Source organism: Bos taurus, chromosome 26 (genome assembly GCF_002263795.3).
Source record: "Bos taurus isolate L1 Dominette 01449 registration number 42190680 breed Hereford chromosome 26, ARS-UCD2.0, whole genome shotgun sequence".
Lineage (NCBI taxonomy): Eukaryota > Metazoa > Chordata > Mammalia > Artiodactyla > Bovidae > Bos > Bos taurus.
In genome coordinates, this window is record NC_037353.1 from 11,388,100 (window position 1) to 11,408,326 (window position 20,227).

A 20,227-nucleotide genomic window follows, 5' to 3' on the forward strand; every position below is an offset into this window, starting at 1 on the left:
TACTCTAGGCAGAAAATATTCCTTTTGGGAACTGACACTTGTGGAGGATAGATTTTTTTCTTGGTGAAGATTGTATAGTTTGAAGAGGAGAAAATTGATTAGGTGATTATAATACGTCTGAACGTGGAAGAGGGGACAACTTAAAATTGTCGTGGACTGTTTGAAAACTCAGACTTTGTCAGAGGTCTGATTCCTCTATCCCAGGACTTTGTCACTTATCAGTGACACCAAGGGACTAATTGTGAAAAAGCATGGAGGTTGTTCTTCATGATATTCTTTGATTAGGGCTATCTAAAAAAATTGCTCTTTTTTTTTTAATCATTACTTTATGACTTAAAATCGTTTAAATCTATATCTCTTAACAAAGTGATGATTTTATAATATAAAATGATGTTTTATTTTCTCATATAGTTTTACCTACCACCTACCCGCCCCCCGCAAATGGTTGGCTACCAATATGTAGGGATTTAATTAATCTCTGCCTTTCCCAAACCTTTAATTACTTTATAAACATGCACTTAATTGCTAAGGTTTCACCCTTCTTTCTGGCTTCCTTTCTGCTGTCCTATTAGGGAGGTGTAGTCTTTGCCTTAAAAAATGAAAATCTAAATGGTCTTTTTCATCTAGATAAACTAGGAACTCAGTTTTAAAGCAGTATGTAGATTGTGTATCTTTGAATATACAAAGGCAAGAAGCTAAGATTAGAACTTTTTCTGGGATTGGTTAAAGTGTAGGACGTGGTTACTTTGAGCTTTGGTTGCAAAACAAAATGACTGATGTTTTCTAGTTATTCATAATTACTCAATTTTAAGTGAAAGTATCTATAAGGAGCAATTATGTCATACTGTTTTCCTATTTCTCTTTGTCAAAGCTCATTTTGTTTATGATTTAGAGGTAAGTGTTTTAGGACTTGGTTATCTGCAAATAAGTCTCTAACCCACCTAATCTTAGAAAATCTAAAGATGAATTTGTTTTTAGTTTTGGTTTCAGGATGAAACTACACAGTTACTTTTTTTTGGTGGGGGAGTCCTGCTTAGTGATTATACAAGTTAGTTAATATTACTTATTTCATAGAGTCATCAGTTATTTTAGGGTAGGGTGAGATTTAGGAAATAACCTAGAAAATATCTCAACAAACTTGAAAATATAATTTTTATAATGCAGTATTGAATTTTAATTTATATAGTTCTTACATTTATTATAGCTTTCTATATGTGAACTAATTTTAATTTATTTTACTTTAGGACAATGTTGGTAATTCTTCTTTAATAATAAACAGTAAATTGGTTTGTGATGAAACGACTGAAATGTCTAAGGACAGCAAAACTAAAACGTATTCAGGAAGAAAAAGATTAAATGAAAACGAACTTCAACAAGATGAACCACCAGCAAAGAAAGGTACTTGTTCAGCTGCTAACAGGAGGCCATTAAGAAAGCTGACTCCTACACCAGGAAACACAAAAGTTGCAAGTAGAAGGAAATTTACTTATCTAAGGAAAAAACCTGAGAAAATCTAAATGTCCCTAATTTTTACACTAACATGTTATAAACTATCTAGAGGATGCAGGTATTTAAAGCTGCCTTTATTTTAATGTTTTTAGATATTATGCTTTTATCAATTTAGCATCATGATAATTCTCTTATTTCTGTGCCTATCGTAATTGAAAGTCACCTTTTCTGCCAAAATTTCTCCACATTTTGTTTCTCTCTTTATTCTGTTTTTCATTTGAAGAAAAGGCCATTTGACAGGAAGACTTTGAGCTAAACGTTACAAAAGGCAAATGTGGTCAGGTTGTGTTTTCTGTGAAACTGCTAGAAAAGAAGTGTGCTGAGCTTACTCACTTTGTGCTGTACCTCCCTGGCTATGTAGGAGAACATAGTGGCTTTCACCTTGTCTCTAAACTATTCTGTCTTTAGGAAAACTTTTATAATATAATACAGAGAAGGAAGACTTTCTAAGAGAACATACATTACTTTAGAAACCTAATTAGCTGCTTCACTTTGAGATAAATGGATAAATTAAGTCTTGCTTTGTTTATTAGTAAAATAAGTTAAATATACCTGCCTCCTAAGGTTGTTAAGAATAAAAACAATTGGATAATACACCAATATAATACAAACTTCATAGAACCTCAGTAAAAGTAATGTTTTCAAAAGTAGTTGACTTAAAGGATAATATAGCAGTAGTCGGACACGACTGAGCGACTGAACTGAACTGAAAGCATTAGCTATATTAATGTAATAATTTATGAGCTAATAGGTTGAAACTAATATGCATTTGTTGCTGTTCAGTCACTCATTTGTGTCTGACTTTTTGGCACCCTGTGCACTGCAGCATCGGAGAAGGCAATGGCACCCCACTCCAGTACTCTTGCCTGGAAAATCCCATGGGCGGAGGAGCCTGGTAGGCTGCAGTCCATGGGGTCACAAAGAGTCAGACACAATTGAAACGACTTAGCAGCAGCAGCACTGCAGCATGCTAGGCTTCCCTGTCCTTAACTATCGACTGGAGTTTGCTCAAGCTCATGTCCACTGAATTGGTGATGCCATCCAACCATTTTATCCTCTATTGCCCATTTCTCTTCCTGCCTTCAATCTTTCCCAGCATCAGGGTCTTTCCCAGTGAGTTGGTTCTTTGCATCAGGTGACCAAAGTATTGGAGCTTCAACATTAGTCCCTCCCATGAATATTCAGGATTGATTTCCTTTACTATTGACTGGCTTGATCTTCTCGCTGTCCAAGGGACTTGTGGGAGTTTTCTCCAGCACCACAGTTCAAAAGCATCAGTTCTTCGGCAGTCAGAGTTCATTATGGTCCAACTCTCAGATTTGTACATGACTACTGGGAAAAACCATAGCTTGACTAGATGGACCTTTGTCAGCAAAGTGATGTCTGCTTTTTAACATGCTGTCTAGGTTAGTCATAGCTTTTTTTCTAAAGAGCAAGCGTCTCTTAATTCGGTGGCTTTAGTTACTGTCCACAGTGATTCTGGAGCCCAAGAAAATAAAATCTACCACTGTTCGCACTTTTTCCTTATTTATTTGCCATGAAGTGATGGAATTGGATGCCATGATCTTAATTTTTTGAAAGTTGAGTTTTAAGCCAGCCTTTACACTGTCCTCTTTCACCTTCATCAGGAGGCTGTAAAGTTCCTTTTCATTTTCTGCCATTAGAGTAGTATCATCTGCATATCTGAAGTTGTTGATATTTCTCCCAGCAATCTTAATTTCAGCTTGTGATTCATCCAGTCTGGCATTTTTCTCTGTATATAAGTTAAATAAGCAGGGTGACAGTATACAGCCTTGACTTATTCCTTTCCCAATTTGGAACCAGTCTGTTGTTCCATGTCCAGTTCTAACTGTTGCTTCTTCACCTTTTTACAGGTTTCTCAGGAGGCAAGTCAGGTGGTCTGGTATTCCCATCTCTTTAAGAATTTTTCACAGTTTGTTGTGATCCACACAGTCAAAAGCTTTAGCATAGTCAATGAAGCAGAAGTAGATGTTTTTCTGGAATTCCCTTGCTTTTTCTGTGATCCAGTGGATGTTGGCAATTTGATCTCTGGTTCCTCTGCCTTTTCTAAATGTGGCATGAACATCTGGAAAGTCTCAGTTAACTTACTGTTGAAGCCTAACTTGGAGAATTTTTTTTTTTTAATATATATTTTTTAAAATATAAATTTATTTATTTTAATTGGAGGCTAATTACTTTACGATATTGTATTGGTTTTGCCATACATTGACATGAATCCGCCACGGGTGTACATGTGTTTTGAGCATTACTTTGCTAGTGTGTGAAATGAGTGCAATTGTGTGGTAGTTTGAACATTCTTTGGCACTGCCCTTCTTTGGGATTGCAATGAAAACTTACCTTTTCTAGCCCTGTGGCTGTTGCTGAGTTTTCCAAATTTGCTGGCATATTGAGTACAGCACTTTAATAGCACCGTCTTTTAGGATTTGAAATAGCTCTGCTGGAATTCCATTACCTCCACTAGCTTTGTTCGTAGTGATCTTCCTAAGGCCCACTTGACTTCACACTCCAAGGTGTCTGGCTCTAGGTGAGTAATCATACCATCGTGGTTATCCTGGTCATGAAGATCTTTTTTATACAGTTCTTCTGTGTATTCTTGCCACCTCTTAATAATATCTTCTGTCTCTGTTAGGTCCATACCATTTCTGTCCTTTATTGTGCCCATCTTTGCATGAAACATTCCCTTGGTATCTAATTTTCTTGAAAAGATCTCTAGTCTTTCCCATTCTGCTTTTTTCCTCTGTTTCTTTGCATTGTTTACTTCGGAAGGTTTTCTTATTTCTCCTTACTATTCTTTGGAACTCTGCATTCAAGATAGGTATATCTTTCCTTTTCGCCTTTGCCTTTCGCTTCTCTTCTTTTCTCAGCTATTTGTAAGGCCTCCTCAAACATTTTGCCTTTTTGCATTTCTTTTTCTTGGGGATGGTTTTGATCACTGCCTCCTGTACAGTGTGTGAACCTCCGTCCATAGTCCTTTAGGCACTGGAGAAGGGAATGGCAACCCCCTTCAGCATTCTTGCCTTGAGAACCCCATAAACCGTATGAAACAGCACACTAATATGCATGGTCATTTTCTATTATCCACTGAACGAGTGGTGCCGTAACTACAGGGAGTATAACCTTTTTATGATTTCCACAGCACTGTTCCTCTGTTTTTTACCTTGTTTGGAGCCATGGAGTAGTTGAGAATTCAGGGTAGTTGAGAATGTAGGATCTGTAGATCACTAGGAAGTGGAAGTGTGCAGGAGCGAGTGATCCACATGGTACGGCTAATCCTAAGGGTAACTCATTCATGAAAAAGATGATTATATAGTGATCTGAATTGTTAGCAATAAATAATTTGGATGTGAGTAGGTTTATAAGTTTAGGTAACAAAATACTTTTTCCCCCCTAAATTCATAACCACTGTGGCTATTTCTTAATTATTTGTTGTTAAGAGATTGTAAGGACTACGTAAGAGATCATATGACAATTATAGCTATAATATAACCATTTCCCCCCCTCTACCTGCTACTAAAAAATCTCCAGAACAAAATACATGATTTCTGTACTTACTAGGATAGGATTAGGGGGTTATAGTTATGCAGGATTGATGTTTTCTGCTCTTAAAAGGAAATGCAAAGCTATTTCCCTATGAAAGTGAATTTACTTCTTTGCGTCACTGTATCTGTATTTTGGGTAAACTGAATAACCATGTAAACATTTCAAGAAATAAGCCTTCAGAATAGTGATAAAGGAGACAAACCAGAAATATGCTATAGTCTGCTCACCTGTGACTTTTCAACCAAAACTAATTTTTGTAGCAAAATATAGGTAAAGCAGTATATGTACAGGTTGGCTGTGGTGGACATATTGAATTAAAGTAATTATCTTTCTTATTGCTATGTTTATTTTTTATAAGTTAACCTATGTTAGGCTCATATACTATAAAATCTACTTCATCTTTATTGCTAGACTAATAATTTAATTTCTTCCTGACAACACTGTTCTGAATATGGTCTATGAATCCTTTGATATGAAACATAAACATTTATAAAAGGATAATGTGAATATCTGAATATCAGATGCAAATCCAATTTCCTGAAGTATCTTATGTAGTTATCTAGTTTATTAAAGTATAGTAAGAGAACAACGTGACAAAATGCTTTTTTTGATCACAAAAGCTATATTGCATTGCTTTAATTTGCCTCAGTGTTTAGGGATATGTCCATATAGTATGCATGACTCAAGTCTCTCCTCTCAGGATATTCAGGATTTATTTGTGAGCTCTGAATTTCTCATTATCATTTTTAACTTGCTTACATCCCATCTCTCCTGATAAAGGGTTCAGACATTTTTTTTATAACTTGTCTTCTTAAAGGGCAGGAGGATTTAGTCATTTCCACTGGTGAAGTTCCACCGATGAAGTCATAGGTGTGAAAATTGTGCCATAAGTACTAAATTACTTAAAGGGAAAGTAGAACAGAAGTGTGAATCAGGGGGAAAGAAAGTTATTCCACTTTGGGATGATGTGGCTACAGTTTTGTAAAATGTTAGGAGACAGTCTGATAAAAAATAATGCATTGGTTGAAGATTATTTTAAAAAATTCATTAGAATAAATGGGCAAGTTTGTTATAAAAGTAAATAAGAGTGAATCTGTTAGTTTCCAAAGTAGCTGGAATCCTTAGAATAAACTGAGAATCTGAAGGAGCTAAATTATGAAAATGTAACTACAAACATAGGAAAATCTTCAATAATCAACTCATTAGCTTTTCAGAAACCAGGCTATAGAGCAGGAGTAATGCCATGATTTTCCTCTCCTTTTTGAGTCAGAAGAGACAATGTAATTTATAGGTATTAAAACGTTATCCAGTGTGCTTTTAGTTAGTCTGTTAAAGAAATCTTGGAATCCTGTTACGGGATTACATAATTACTGCTGCCCAAGAGCATTTAAACTATTGCGTGAAGGAAAAGAATATGGATTGTATTTGAAAAATGAAAGCTTAACAAATAAAGCTTGTTTTCACAAGTATACTACTGAATGTAAAAATGGATAAATTTTTGGAGTGGCAAAATGATGTTCCCAGATTATATAGTGAGTTTCGGGGTGAGGGGATACTCTAACAGGGGACATCAGTATATTGAGAGAACTGGGATTTCCCCCCCGCCCCGGTCCTGTTGAGGTATAATTGAGAAATAATATTGTGATATATTTAAACTGTTTAACATGATTTGATATACATTGTGAAAAGTTTCCCACCATGTTAATTAATTAATACATACATCATCTCATGTATTCACCTGTTTTCCCCCTCTTCTTCTTTTTGGTGAGAACACTCAAGTTATACACCCCAAGCAAATTTCAGTTTTACAATACATTGTTATCAATTATAGTCACCATGTTATAGTTAGATCCTATGACCTTATTCATCCTCAACTGAAAAACTATACTCTTTTCCATCAACCACTATTCTACTCTTTGTTTCTATGAGTTAGATCTTTTTTCTTCCTTGTATTGATACCATACAGTATTTGTCTTCCCATGTGTAGTTAATTTCACAAAATGAACCCTCCAGGTTCACCTATGTTGGAGATGGCAAGATTTCATTCTTCTTTAGGTTGAGTAATTATATTCCACTGTATACATACTTATACCCCTTTTGAAAAAATCCATTCACCCATCCATTGACACTTGGGTTTTTTCCAACGTCCTGGCTATTGTAAAAAATGTTGCAGTGAACATAGGGCATGAACTCACATGAACTTTGAATAGTGATTTCATTTCCTTTGGATATATACTCAGAAGTGGCGTTGTTAGATCATATGATAGTTCGATTTTTAATTTTTTGAGAAATCTCCATACTGGTTTTCTACTGCCTATACTACTTAATATCCCCATTAACAGTGAACAGATGTCCTCTTTCTTCTCATTCTTGTCAGCGTTTGTTATCTCTTATCTTTTTGATGATAGACATCCTAACAAGGGTTAGGTGATAATCTTACTGTACTTTGGATTTCCTTTTCCCTGATGATTAGTGATATTGAACACCTTTTCCCGTACCTGTTGATTATTTGTATGTCTTTTTGGAAAAATACCTGGTTGGCTCCTCTGCCAGTTTTTAAATTGAATTGCTTGATTTTTTGGCTGTTGAGTTGTGTGTTTCCCATATATTTTAGATATTAACTCCTGGTCCTATCGGACAAATGGTTTGCAAATATTTTCTCCCATTCCACAGGTTGCCTTTTCATTTTGTTGACTGATTCTTGTGCGTGCATACTGTTTGTATGTAGGATAGTATTAATTTTAAAGAGCTTTTTATGATCTTAAAGATGCCTTCTTAATTGAACAGATTCATTAGACTGGGTACTATCGTCTCTCATCGAGATGCCCAAGAGCCTGCCACAGCAGGGGGGAAAATTTAAGGGCTTGAATCTCATTGCTGTGTGAGATTTGATATTTATCTCTTATGGAACAATTACATGTAGCCAGCCTGCCAGATAGGGGCTTTGTAATGAAGCAAACTGATATGTTTAAATCCCAAATGTATTATAGGGGTGACCATCAAGTTCTTCCAGAAGTTTAAACAGATAAGTACCTGGATCATTGTGTATGTACGCTCAAGGTGTTTGCATGTACAATACATTCCAGATTTACCAAATCAGTATGTTTTATATCTGTTTGGAATCTACATTCTGAGTTCTCTTGCTCACTCTAAAACTAGAGAATCACTGTTGTAAAAAAGATACCGTAAAGATAAAACCTTAAAATTTAAAACGTAGAATTACACTATAGTAACTGAGTTAATATAACTGGGGCATGTTAGATTATAAATTTGCACATATCTAGAACCGGAGTAGGTGACTGATTACAAAAATTGTGTTTTTCTGATCCAGTGATATGTCTTAGAGATAGAAAAGGAGAACATAAGCAACATAGCTAAATGTCAAAAATAATTCATTTAGGATTATTGTTCAAGTATGTAAAGATGCATTAGACACAGAGAGTCTTCTGTTGGGAAATTTGGAATATAATAGATGAGAGCAACAAGTATACATAGTATTTCAATATAATATGATGTACTCAGATTCATAGGATAATATGGTGGCACTTACTAAAAAGACAACTATAAAATATACCTTTTAAAGATTCTTTGTACAGTTAACAACTGAAAGTAATAGATTTTTTGGAGAATTTCAATCCAGTTCTCCCTTATGACTGCCTTCTACATTTATGGATTTCATATTGTACCTGGAACCTCTAAGCAGGAATTTGAACATTTAGAAAATGCTTTAACATACATTATATATTAATTTATTTGGCCCTCTTAACACTATCTTGTAGAAAGTAGGGCAGAGAAATATCCTATTTTTGAAATGTAGGTATTAAGCCTGAAAAAGACAAACTTATTTATTTTTAACTAGCTGAGCTCTTCTGTACAGATTTTCAGTTTTTAATAATGTCTAACTATATCCCAAGCACAGTGTTCCAAGTTCATTTATTTTCTTGATCTTCACAATAACTCTGAGATGAAAGTAAAGTCGCTCAGTCGTGTCTGACTTTTTGCGACCCCACGGACGGTAGCCTACCAGGCTCCGCTGTCCATGGGATTTTCCAGGCAAGAATACTGGATTGGGCTGCCATTTCCTTCTCCAGTGGACCTTCCCGACTCAGGGTCTCCTGCACTGCAGACAGACTTTACCCTCTGAGCCACCAGGGAAGCCAGCTCTGAGATAGGTGATATTATTATTTCCATTTTACATTTGAGGAAACAGCCATGGAATCAAACAGTTGATTGACAGTTATGCAACTAGTAAAGATAAGGCTCCATTAGACTTAGCAGAAGTTTAACCATTTTTCTCCTAATTTCCGCTCTGAAAGTATAAGGCACTCTGTAAATCACTGATTTAGTAGACCTATAATATAATTGTACTTTTAAACTCTTCTTTAGTCAGCCTTAGGGTGTGATTCCCTACCCTCTGTCTCATAGTAATAATAGAGATTTGTGGTAGACAATTCAAATAACATTAAATGCTGTAAAAAGAAAGTAGAAATAACTGGTAATCCCATTCAGAAGTAGCTGCCAGTATTTTCTAGTACATCCTTTACTAGTAACTCTGCTGTGACTTAATGGAACTATAATTTTTACCTAATTGGGTTTATAATATGTATGTTTTGCAACCTGATTTTTCTTTTTTAACTCAATAGCTTATCTCTGTTTTTCATTGTTTGTTTTCATATGTTTCATATTTTTGAATATTGGCTTATATGGTAACTTAGATTTTATTAAAGTTTGCAAGATTAATAATGTATATATATATTTTTTAAAGGACTTACGCATGCTAGTCCAGCTATCACTGAAGACCAAAAGAAAAGTGAAGAAATGCAAGAGAGCATTTCAGATGAGGAAAACATTAGACTTCTACAAGAAAATAATGAAGAGCTAAAAACACGTTTACTCACCATTGAGAATGAACTTAAAAATGAAAAGGAAGAAAAAACAGAATTAAATAAACAGATTGTTAGTTTGCAGCAGGAACTTTCTTCTTCTGAAAAAAAAAGTTTAGGCTTTAGTATAGAGATCCAACAAATTCAGTCGAGTTATGACAATGTGATTTCTGAATTACATGTGCAGAAAAGTATAAATCAAGAACAGAAGGAAAGGATCATGAAATTGTCAGAGGAGATAGAAACTGCTAGACGAAACATCACAAACAATGTTTCACAAATAAAATTAATGCAAGCAAAAATAGATGAACTGCGTAGACTTGATTCAGTTTCTCAGATCGCAAACATAGATTTACTCAATCTCAGGGATCTGTCCAGTTGTTCTCAAGAAGATAATTTGCCAAACACACAGTTACATCATTTGGATAATGATTGTTTGATAAGTAAGCAGGTTAAAGAACATGGTATTCAAGAACTTAGTAGGGAAAGGTCTTTCCACTCTACTGTTGAAGCCATTTGGGAAGAATGTAAAGAGATTGTAAAGACTTCCTCCAAAAAAACCCATCAGATTGAGGAACTAGAACAACAAATTGAAAAATTACAGGCAGAAGTAAAAGACTATACAAATGAAAACAATAGACTAAAAATAGAGGAGAGGGAGAAAAAGAATCAAGATGATTTACTAAAAGAAAAAGATAGTCTTATACAGCAGCTGAAGGAAGAAGTGCAAGAAAAAACCATTAGTCTTGATATTGAAGTACAGCATGTAGTGGAAGGAAAAAGAGCACTTTCAGAACTTATGCAAGATGTTACTTGCTATAAGGTGAAAATAAAGGAACTTGAAGCAATGTTAGAAACTCAGAAAGATGAATGTAGCCATTCAGCCAAGTTAGAACAAGAAATTATGGAAAAGGAATCTATCATTTTAAAGCAAGAAAGAAATCTGAATGAATGTCAAGCAAATCTTAAAGATTCTATCCAAAATGCCAGAGATTTAAGTGAAAGGGAGGTCAAATTGAAAGAAGAAATCATGCAATTAACAAAAAATTTGCAAGATGCTAAGCAATCACTTCAATTAAAGGAAGAAGAAAAGGAAAGAAACTGGCAAGAAACAGAAAAGTAAGCTAAACGTTTTTAAAAGGTTTTAAAAATTTGCATTTCTTTTATTGATTTTTCCATATAGCTTTTAAAGAATTTAGGTGGGCATAACTTAAGCTGGTTAAATATAGCATTGTATGTTGAGAGAAGAACTTGAACTTTGTATAAACCTTTGGGACTGAATGTTATTTATATGCAGAGTTCTGTTTATAAAATCTCCTGAAATCCTCTTTGAAGTACTCATTCATGCTATGGAGATTCCAAATTTGTGAAAAGATCTAATTTTGTAGGTTACTGGTCACACATATGATCCTAAGTGATTAGTGATATATCACCATAGGAAAGTGATTTTTGATTTTTAGGTTGAAAGAGGAGCTCTCTGCAAGCACTACTCTTACCCAGAATCTGAAAGCTGATCTTCAGAGGAAGGAAGAAGATTATGCTGAGCTCAAAGAGAAACTGGCTGATGCCAAAAAGCAGATTGAGCAAGTACAGAAAGAGGTTAGTTATTTGAAAAGTTGTGTGGCCAATTTAAATGATAATCATTGTTTTCCTTATATATAATGTTTATACACTAATTTTAGTATTGACCAGAACATTTGTCAACTCCATAATTTTTTTTAAAATGATGTGATCTGTTATTTCACCAAAAATTTAGTCAGCTTAAACAAACCAAAGAATGTCTAATAGTAAGAAAAATACTTGCCTTATGTAAGATTAGAACCTTTTTTTTCTTTTAAGGACTAAGCTCAAGTCTCCCCAAAAAATAAAAAGTAAACTTCTGTTTACAGATTGTATGTAGGAGAGTATGTAGTGCAGTTGTGACAAGTTTTTATTATAATTTGATTTTAAAAATAGGAAATACGTTCACATGGTAAAATACATGGAAGTGTATATAGTGAGGGGAGGCCGTCAGGCTCCCACCAAGGAATCAGATGTTACCAATAATTGTTTTTTCTTCACTTCTCTGTCTTCCTCTGTTGTTCCTTCCTTCTCTTCCTGTTAAAAAATGGAAACCTCCAATAAACACTATGTGAACCTTGTTTTTCTTCACATAGTGTATCTTGACTGTCTCTCCATCTCAAGATATAAGATATAAGTTTCCAGGTGACTTTTTTAATGACTAGGAACATGTATTTATGGTTAATAAGTCCCCTATTGTTGAACAATTAAGGTAATTTCCAGTTAATGATGCAGTGATGTCATTTTGAACTTTTGTAAGTCTTCCTGTGAAATAAATTCCTGAAAGTGGAATTTATGAGTCACTGGTTTGTACATTTTGATATTTTTTATGCTTTTTAGAGATTATGCCAATTTACTCACCAGAACTAATGTGTAAGAAAGTATTTTTTTCTATACTCTTATCCACAAAGTAGTATTTTATCATTATTTCTTTGATATCTGCTAACTTGACATGTAAATAGTATATCTCAACTATAATTCTAACTTGCATATCTTTAATTAGAATGAACATTTTTTGGTTTACAGTTTAATTTTTTTTTCTCCTGTGGTCTGAGTATTCATATTCTTTAAGTTTAGGGTTTTTTTTTTTTATTGTTATTGCTTTATGGGAGCTTATATATTTAGGAAATTAACTTTTTAGGGATATTAATTGTGGATGACCCCTGTACCTGACCCCTATCTTGACATTTTTCTTGATTTTGATTATGGTGCCTTTTTCCCTTGGAGCAATTTATTTTTCTTTTATGAATGCTGTATTTTATATCACAATTAGACCTTTTTTAAAAGTTGAAATAATTTTAAATATTTTTCATTACTTAGAGTTAGTTACAAAAGAATACTTAAATGCTAAGGTCCGAAGATTGTTCACATAGCATATGTTTGTGTGTCTCATCCATTTTTTGTTTCCTATCCCCAATGAAGTTAATATAATGAATGTTTTGTATTTGTCTTTTTTTAGATCTGTTAAAAATGTAAGTTAAACTATATATATATTTTTTATTTCTACACATTAATTGTGTTCTGAGACATTATCCACATCATATTCCTGAGAGTCATTTATGTATGGTTATAGTTAATCACTTTCACTGCTGTGTAATGTTCCAAAGTGTGTGTGACTATGCAATTTAGTTATCTTTTCTCTTGACCATTTAGATTGTTTTCATTCTTTGCTCTTAGAAGAAAGAGTGATCCTATTTTAAACATGCCCTAGGTATACGTGTACAAGAATTTGGAGAGCATGGGGTGGAATGGTTGGGTCAGGAGATAAAGGGGTATCTTATGGTTTTAAGTTGTATTCCTCACAGTGTCTGTTTTTATTCACTATATGTCTATTCTAGTTTTCACTTTGTGAGATACGTTTGTCCATATTTTCTTTTAATTTTTCTGTCCTTTTAAAAATTATTATTGTGTTGGATTTCTTGTGTCTGATTCTTTTTTAAGAATTTTTTTGTTTATTTATTTATTTTTGGCTGTGCAGAGTCTTCACTGCTACGCGAGAATTTTCACCAGTAATTCTTTACCATTTCCCACCAGGGAAGTCCTTGGTTCTAATTCTTATAAAATATATTGCAAATACCTTCTAGCTTACTTGTTGAAAGTCAGGCCTCCTCTTTCTATGAAAGCCAGTCAGTGTTACACTTATTTCTGTGATTATTTTTTCACTTAATTTTTTTCTGTTATCTCGATATTTATTTTTTTGTTAGTTCCTCTGCTGCTGCTGCTAAGTCGCTTCAGTCGTGTCCGACTCTGTGCGACCCCATAGACAGCAGCCCATCAGGTTCCACCGTCCCTGGGATTCTCCAGGCAAGCTGGAGCGGGTTGCCATTTCCTTCTCCAATGCATGAAAGTGAAAAGTCAAAGTGAAGTCGCTTAGTCATTCCCGACTCTTAGCAACCCCATGGACTGGACTTTTAAAAAGATTTAAAACTTTTTTATCCAGCATTTGAAGTCCTTGAATAATTTTTTTAGGTAGCCTAAGAAAACTGACAATAATATAACATTAATGTAAATTAAAAATGAATGAAAAGAATGGGTGTGAACTTTTTGATCAAATAAATTATAATTTTCATGACTGTTAGGCCTGTACTGGTAAAGAGAAGCTCCCGCTATGACTTGGGAGATACCCTCCATCTCCATATATGTAAAATAGTTACTCTATGTGCTTATGTGTTTTTATTTTTATAAATGGGATCAGCTATACCTAACAGAAGCAGAAGATATTAAGAAGAGATGGCAAGAATACACAGAAGAATTGTACAAAAAAGATCTTCACAACCCAGATAATCACGATGGTGTGATCACTGACCTAGAGCCAGACATCCTGGAATGTGAAGTCAAGTGGGCCTTAGAAAGCATCACTACGAACAAAGCTAGTGGAGGTGATAGAATTCCAGTTGAGCTATTCCAAATCCTGAAAGATGATGCTGTCAAAGTGCTGTACTCAATATGCCAGCAAATTTGGAAAACTCAGCAGTGGCCACAGGACTGGAAAAGGTCAGTTTTCTTTCCAATCCCAAAGAAAGGCAATGCCAAAGAATGCTCACACTACCACACAATTGCACTCATCTCACATGCTAGTAAAGTAATGCTTAAAATTCTCAAAGCCAGGCTTCAGCAATATGTGAACCATGAACTTCCTGATGTTCAAGCTGGTTTTAGAAAATGCAGAGGAACCAGAGATCAAATTGCCAACATCTGCTGGATCATGGAAAAAGCAAGAGAGTTCCAGAAAAACATCTATTTCTGCTTTATTGACTGTGCCAATAAAGCATAGTCTTTGACTGTGTGGATCACAATAAACTGTGGAAAATTCTTCAAGAGATGGGAATACCAGACCACCTGACCTGCCTCTTGAGAAATTTGTATGCAGGTCAGGAAGCAACAGTTAGAACTGGACATGTAACAACAGACTGGTTCCAAATAGGAAAAGGAGTACGTCAAGGCTGTATATTGTCACCCTGTTTATTTAACTTCTATGCAAAGTACATCATGAGAAACGCTGGACTGGAAGAAACACAAGCTGGAATCAAGATTGCCGGGAGAAATATCAGTAACCTCAGATATGCAGATGACACCACCCTTATGGCAGAAAGTGAAGAGGAACTCAAAAGCTTCTTGATGAAAGTGAAAGTGGAGAGTGAAAAAGTTGGCTTAAAGCTCAACATTCAGAAAATGAAGATGATGGCATCCGGTCCCATCACTTCATGGGAAATAGATGGGGAAACAGTGTCAGACTTTATTTTTGGGGGCTCCAAAATCACTACAGATGGTGACTGCAGCCATGAAATTAAAAGACGCTTACTCTTTGGAAGGAAAGTTATGACCAACCTAGATAGCATATTCAAAAGCAGAGACATTACTTTGCCAACAAAGGTTCGTCTAGTCAAGGCTGTGGTTTTTCCTGTGGTCATGTATGAATGTGAGAGTTGGACTGTGAAGAAGGCTGCTCGCCAAAGAATTGATGCTTTTGAACTGTGGTGTTGGAAAAGACTCTTGAGAGTCCCTTGGACTGCAAGGAGATCCAACTAGTCCATTCTAAAGGAGATCAGCCCTGGGATTTCTTTGGAAGGACTGATGCTAAAGCTGAAACTCCAGTCCTTTGGCCACCTCATGTGAAGAGTTGACTCATTGGAAAAGTCTCTGATGCTGGGAGGGATTGGGGGCAGGAGGAGAAGGGGATAACAGAGGATGAGATGGCTAGATGGCATCACTGACTCTATGGACATGAGTCTGGGTGACCTCCGGGTGTTGGTGATGGACAGGGAGGCCTGGCGTGCTGCGATTCATGGGGTCGCAAAGAGTCGGACACGACTGAGCGACTGATCTGATCTGATCTGATACATAAATACTGCTTTTAAAATTTGATCTAATTTTAAGATTTTTTTTTTCATAGTTTTAGGTGGTATCTCTTTTTAAGTAATGTTTTACTGTGCAGATAACTAACATTACTCTTAAGGGCGAGAATTAAGAGTGTCTTCTGTCTTTCATTGTTCTGAATTTACATGTATCATCTCATTTAATTTTCATACAAATGTTAGGCATAGGGACTATTTTTAGCTTCCATTTTATGACTAGGGAAATAGGCATTAAGAGAAATAACTTGTCCAGTGTTAGAGGCAGGATGGAAACGGAAGCAGTCCTTATGTACATCTTGGTGTAATATATAGTCTCTATATTATTGGCAGACAGTTTATTTCTGTAAAATTGATGAAGATGGTGTTTATTAGTGGAAGTCCCTTGTTTTTGAACAAAATAATATATAAAGTTAAATTTTATTAATGTATGATTATACAAGGAATATATGTTTATTATAGTAATTTTGGAACATACAGGAAAACTAAAAAGAAATGTAAAAATCCCCTGAAACCAAAGAACTGCTATTATTATGGTATCTCCATAATTTTTATGAAGGGGAACTTTGTTCAGTTTATTTCCTTCAGTTTATGAGATCCCTAGGTATCTTGAAAATTGGCCTAAAAATGTACTTTGATTACATGTTTTCTCTACTTATCCCTTTCCCTTCTCTCCCCTCTCTCCTTCTCCCCTCTTTTCGTTTAAGGTTTGCATACTAATTCAAAGTGCTTTTTGATTTCTTTAATAGGTTTGTAGGATTAAGTTACCTATAACACCAAAAATCAATTGACCTTCCCTTGCATGGGTACTTTTTGATCTTGTAATTGTTCTGTTTTCATCTTCTACATGCCATTATTAGCTGTTAAGTTACTTCTTATATTACTGGATCATATTACTTAATAAATCTTGGAAATCAGAGTCAGTATTTTTCCCCTAGAGTATCTCTATTGATTTTTCCATGATAATGATTTCCCTCTTGCATGCATGGGACTATTCTGAGTCTTTTTTGGGAGCATTTACAGAGTTTGAGATTCTGATAATTTGAGTTACATCATGTATGTTGAAATCTGTAATTTTTCTAATGCTCTTAAAAGGACATTAATCTTTGAAACAGTGGCCTTGAATTTTAAACAACAAAAGCAGTTAATATTTTTAGAAATACCTAATTTGATTTATTACTTTGTAGATCTCTGTAATGCGTGATGAGGAGAAATTGTTGAGGATTAAAATTAATGAACTGGAGAAAAAGAAAAACCAGTGTTCTCAGGAAATAGATATGAAACAGCGAACCATTCAGCAACTTAAGGTAACAGTTTTGTTTTTAAAGATGATTTAAGTAGATTCTGTTGGTATATTTTAGTGTTTAATTAAATGTATATATATATATTTTTAAGTAAGAAATGGATAATCTGAGGATTGTAACCTGGAAGACAGTCTTTCAGAAAGCTCTTAGGACTGTTCTACCCATTAGAGGTCAAAGCAAAATTGCATACTTTTTGAGACAAAGGGTTATACATTAAATGATATATTGTTGACAATTTACAGTACTCAGATGTGCAGTATAAAGTGAGTAGGGGGTAATCATGGCCCCTTTGACCATAAGAAGGAAGGTTATCTTCTAAGGAGTTACCTTGCTGGCACCAGGAGAAAATAGCTTTTTACCATCCAGCAGGCATTCCTGTGTCTTCTAAGGAGGGGTTAATGCCAGTGCATAATGCACAGTTAAAATAGGGTAGGAGGCGGGCACAGAGAATTTTATGTTTGAAAAAAATTTTTCTTTTTTTTCTTCTCCTGCCTTAAAATGTTTATCACAACTCAGGACTCTTAGGTGGTAAACCCAGCCCAGTTGTCTGGTCAAGGTGCCTAGAATAGCTGGGATTGCCCCAGAGATGCGTTTGCATTTGCCGTCAGGGAAGGGCACCGCAGCCCTGGGTTTAGGGGAGATTCCCAGGCCTTGGGAGCCCAGTTTCAGGGGGATGTCTTAGTTCGCCATCATGTTCCCTGGCACCTGCAGAGCAAGAGTCACGTTTTCAAGAGATGTTTAGAGGCCTTTAGGGGGGAAAAGCTGTTAAAATCCTACTTTCAAGAAGACAATTAGTTCATGATTCCAATACCTTAGGGATCTTTAGGGGACTTTGAGGAACAGCTATGAGTACTTGGCGATAAATGATTTGAGCATCAGTCCAAAGGAATGGTGAGGTGTCAAAACAGATGGAAATTTTGTTTATAGTGCGCCCTTGTGTAACCAGACACCGACTAGGCTCTTTCCCTCACTGTCGGACCACCTTTGATTACCGCTGTTGTTCTCCGTCTGTTTCCGTCCCCATCTGCCTACCTCTGTCGCTCTCCATCTGCTTCTGTCCTGTCTGACCACCTCCATCGTTCTGTTAACAGCCTGTGGTGTTCTCAGCGTTTGGGTCTCTGGTCACCCACTTCCGCCATTCTCCGTCTGTTTGCATCCACCGTCCTTGTTCTCTTTTTCAGTTGTGTCATGCTACTGCATCATTCTACATCCACCTCCGTCGCTTTCCATCTGTCTACCTCCCTCATTCTCGTCTATTTCCACCCTGTCCGTCCACCTCCTTGGTTCTCTGTTTTCCTTTCTGTGGGTGCGTCTCTGTAGTGCTGTTTCTGGTCTGTTTTGTCCCTGTCCGTCAACCTTTGTAGTTCTCTGTGTTTCCATCCGTCTCTGTCCATCCACCTCCATAGTTCCTCTCTCGTTTTCTTTCATTGTCTCTTCACCATCCTTCCAGCTCCAGATGGAAGGTTAGATTACCAGACAGGTTAAAACTAAAATTGAGGAATTTCCAGTGTCCATAAATTAATGTTGCGTCTTTTTCAAACCTTCCAGCTACTTTCTACATATAGGGCATGTGGGGGCCCTATTTTTTGTGCATCTTGAGTTTACTTGATAAAGAATTTATTTATGGTTTACTTTGTTGTTCCCATATTAAATATATTTCTTCCCCTTTATGCTTTTTGTGTTGTGTAAGAGAACATACATGCTAGCTTAAAATGTTGAGTGAAGAAGATGATTTGGCATTTTTGAGGTAGATTAAAGGTATAAAGTTGGGGGTTTGTTTTTGTTTTATTTTTTCCGATTATCACTCTCACCTTTACTCTGAGATGAAACAAACTTGGAAGCTTAAGACTTAGCCTTCTAGGAGATGGATTTCAAAGTTAATAATAAACCCTGTTCAAGTCCTACTATTAAATATTGGTGTATAATTAAGTTTCACTTGGATTTCATGTTCTTTCATTTTGCAGGAGCAGTTAAATAATCAAAAAGTGGAAGAAGCTATACAACAGTATGAGAGAGTGTGCAAAGGTCAGAAACAAAACTCTTCTTCCAGTACTAAAAAGACTGCAAAATAAGTAGCTAGAATAACAATTGGTTCATCATTTTCCTTTGAAAATTTTGAAGTGAAATAAGGACAATATAAAATGTAACTTTATCAAAAGAGAAAAGCATTGATTCTCAAGAGTAACTTACCACCCTGAAGTTTATCAATGAAGAGGGACTAATTTGGATCAGTAATTTGGATGTGAAAATATATGTCCCTACAGAATCTTATTTTCCTACCCTTCTAGGCCATTGTCCCAGAAGCATCTCATATTTCCGTAATATTTTTGGAATTTTCCTTTATTTTGGCTCCTTTGTCATTGTTGTCAGGTGTGAATAGATCTTGGCTAGTCTATAAAACATTCTTTGAACCAGATATAGTTTCTTTCATATTTTAATATTTTATTTCTTGGCCATATATCGAGATGTGTGGTGTAGGCCCATTTTGAGTACTCTTAATCTTCCATCTTCTCCATTCTCTCTAAACTTTCATCCAGGCCACTTGCACCCTACATAGTGTCAGATCTTTTGGGGTTTTGCAATCCGTCCTTTCCTTTATTTTTTAATTATTTGTCAATTCATTTTCTCTCACTTTTGTTTTTTAAGTAGTATTAATTGTATGAGTATTTTTTCTAAGTATAAAGGTGATGTGTAGCTTCCCCCTTTTTGAAACTCTTTTACCTTGGCTTTTGTGATCTATTCTTCTGGTTACTGCCTTTCTCTCAGAATGGACCTTAGCCGCTGTGACAGATTTCCTGAATAAGGCATCGTTATCTTTTTTGTCTTTGTTTTCACTGTTGAGTTCCTTCACCTTTGTGATTTTAACTTTGTATTAGACATTCTCTGACAAGCCAAAAAGTACATTTTTAGCTCTTAAGGATTTCCCTGGCTTCTAAAGTTCTATTTAAATATTGAATGCCATTTACCTAGATATCTTATTGAGTTTTTAAATTGAGATATACAAACCATAAAATTTACCCTTTAAAAGTGTACAGTATGGTAGGTTTTAGTATATTCA

General features: G+C 35.4%; 1 protein-coding gene across 4 annotated transcripts in view; it reads left to right on the forward strand.

Moving 5' to 3' along the window:
* KIF20B (kinesin family member 20B) overlaps positions 1–20,227 on the forward strand; it is an 83,974-nt gene that overhangs the window by 36,429 nt on the left and 27,318 nt on the right. For all 4 annotated transcript variants that reach the window (XM_005225362.5, XM_005225363.5, XM_010819733.4 and 1 more), the window contains 5 exons: positions 1,245–1,398; positions 9,836–11,072; positions 11,414–11,552; positions 17,053–17,172; positions 19,134–19,194. In XM_005225362.5, coding sequence (XP_005225419.1) covers positions 1,245–1,398; positions 9,836–11,072; positions 11,414–11,552; positions 17,053–17,172; positions 19,134–19,194 — 1,711 coding nt within the window. The remainder of the gene's footprint in view (positions 1–1,244; positions 1,399–9,835; positions 11,073–11,413; positions 11,553–17,052; positions 17,173–19,133; positions 19,195–20,227) is intronic.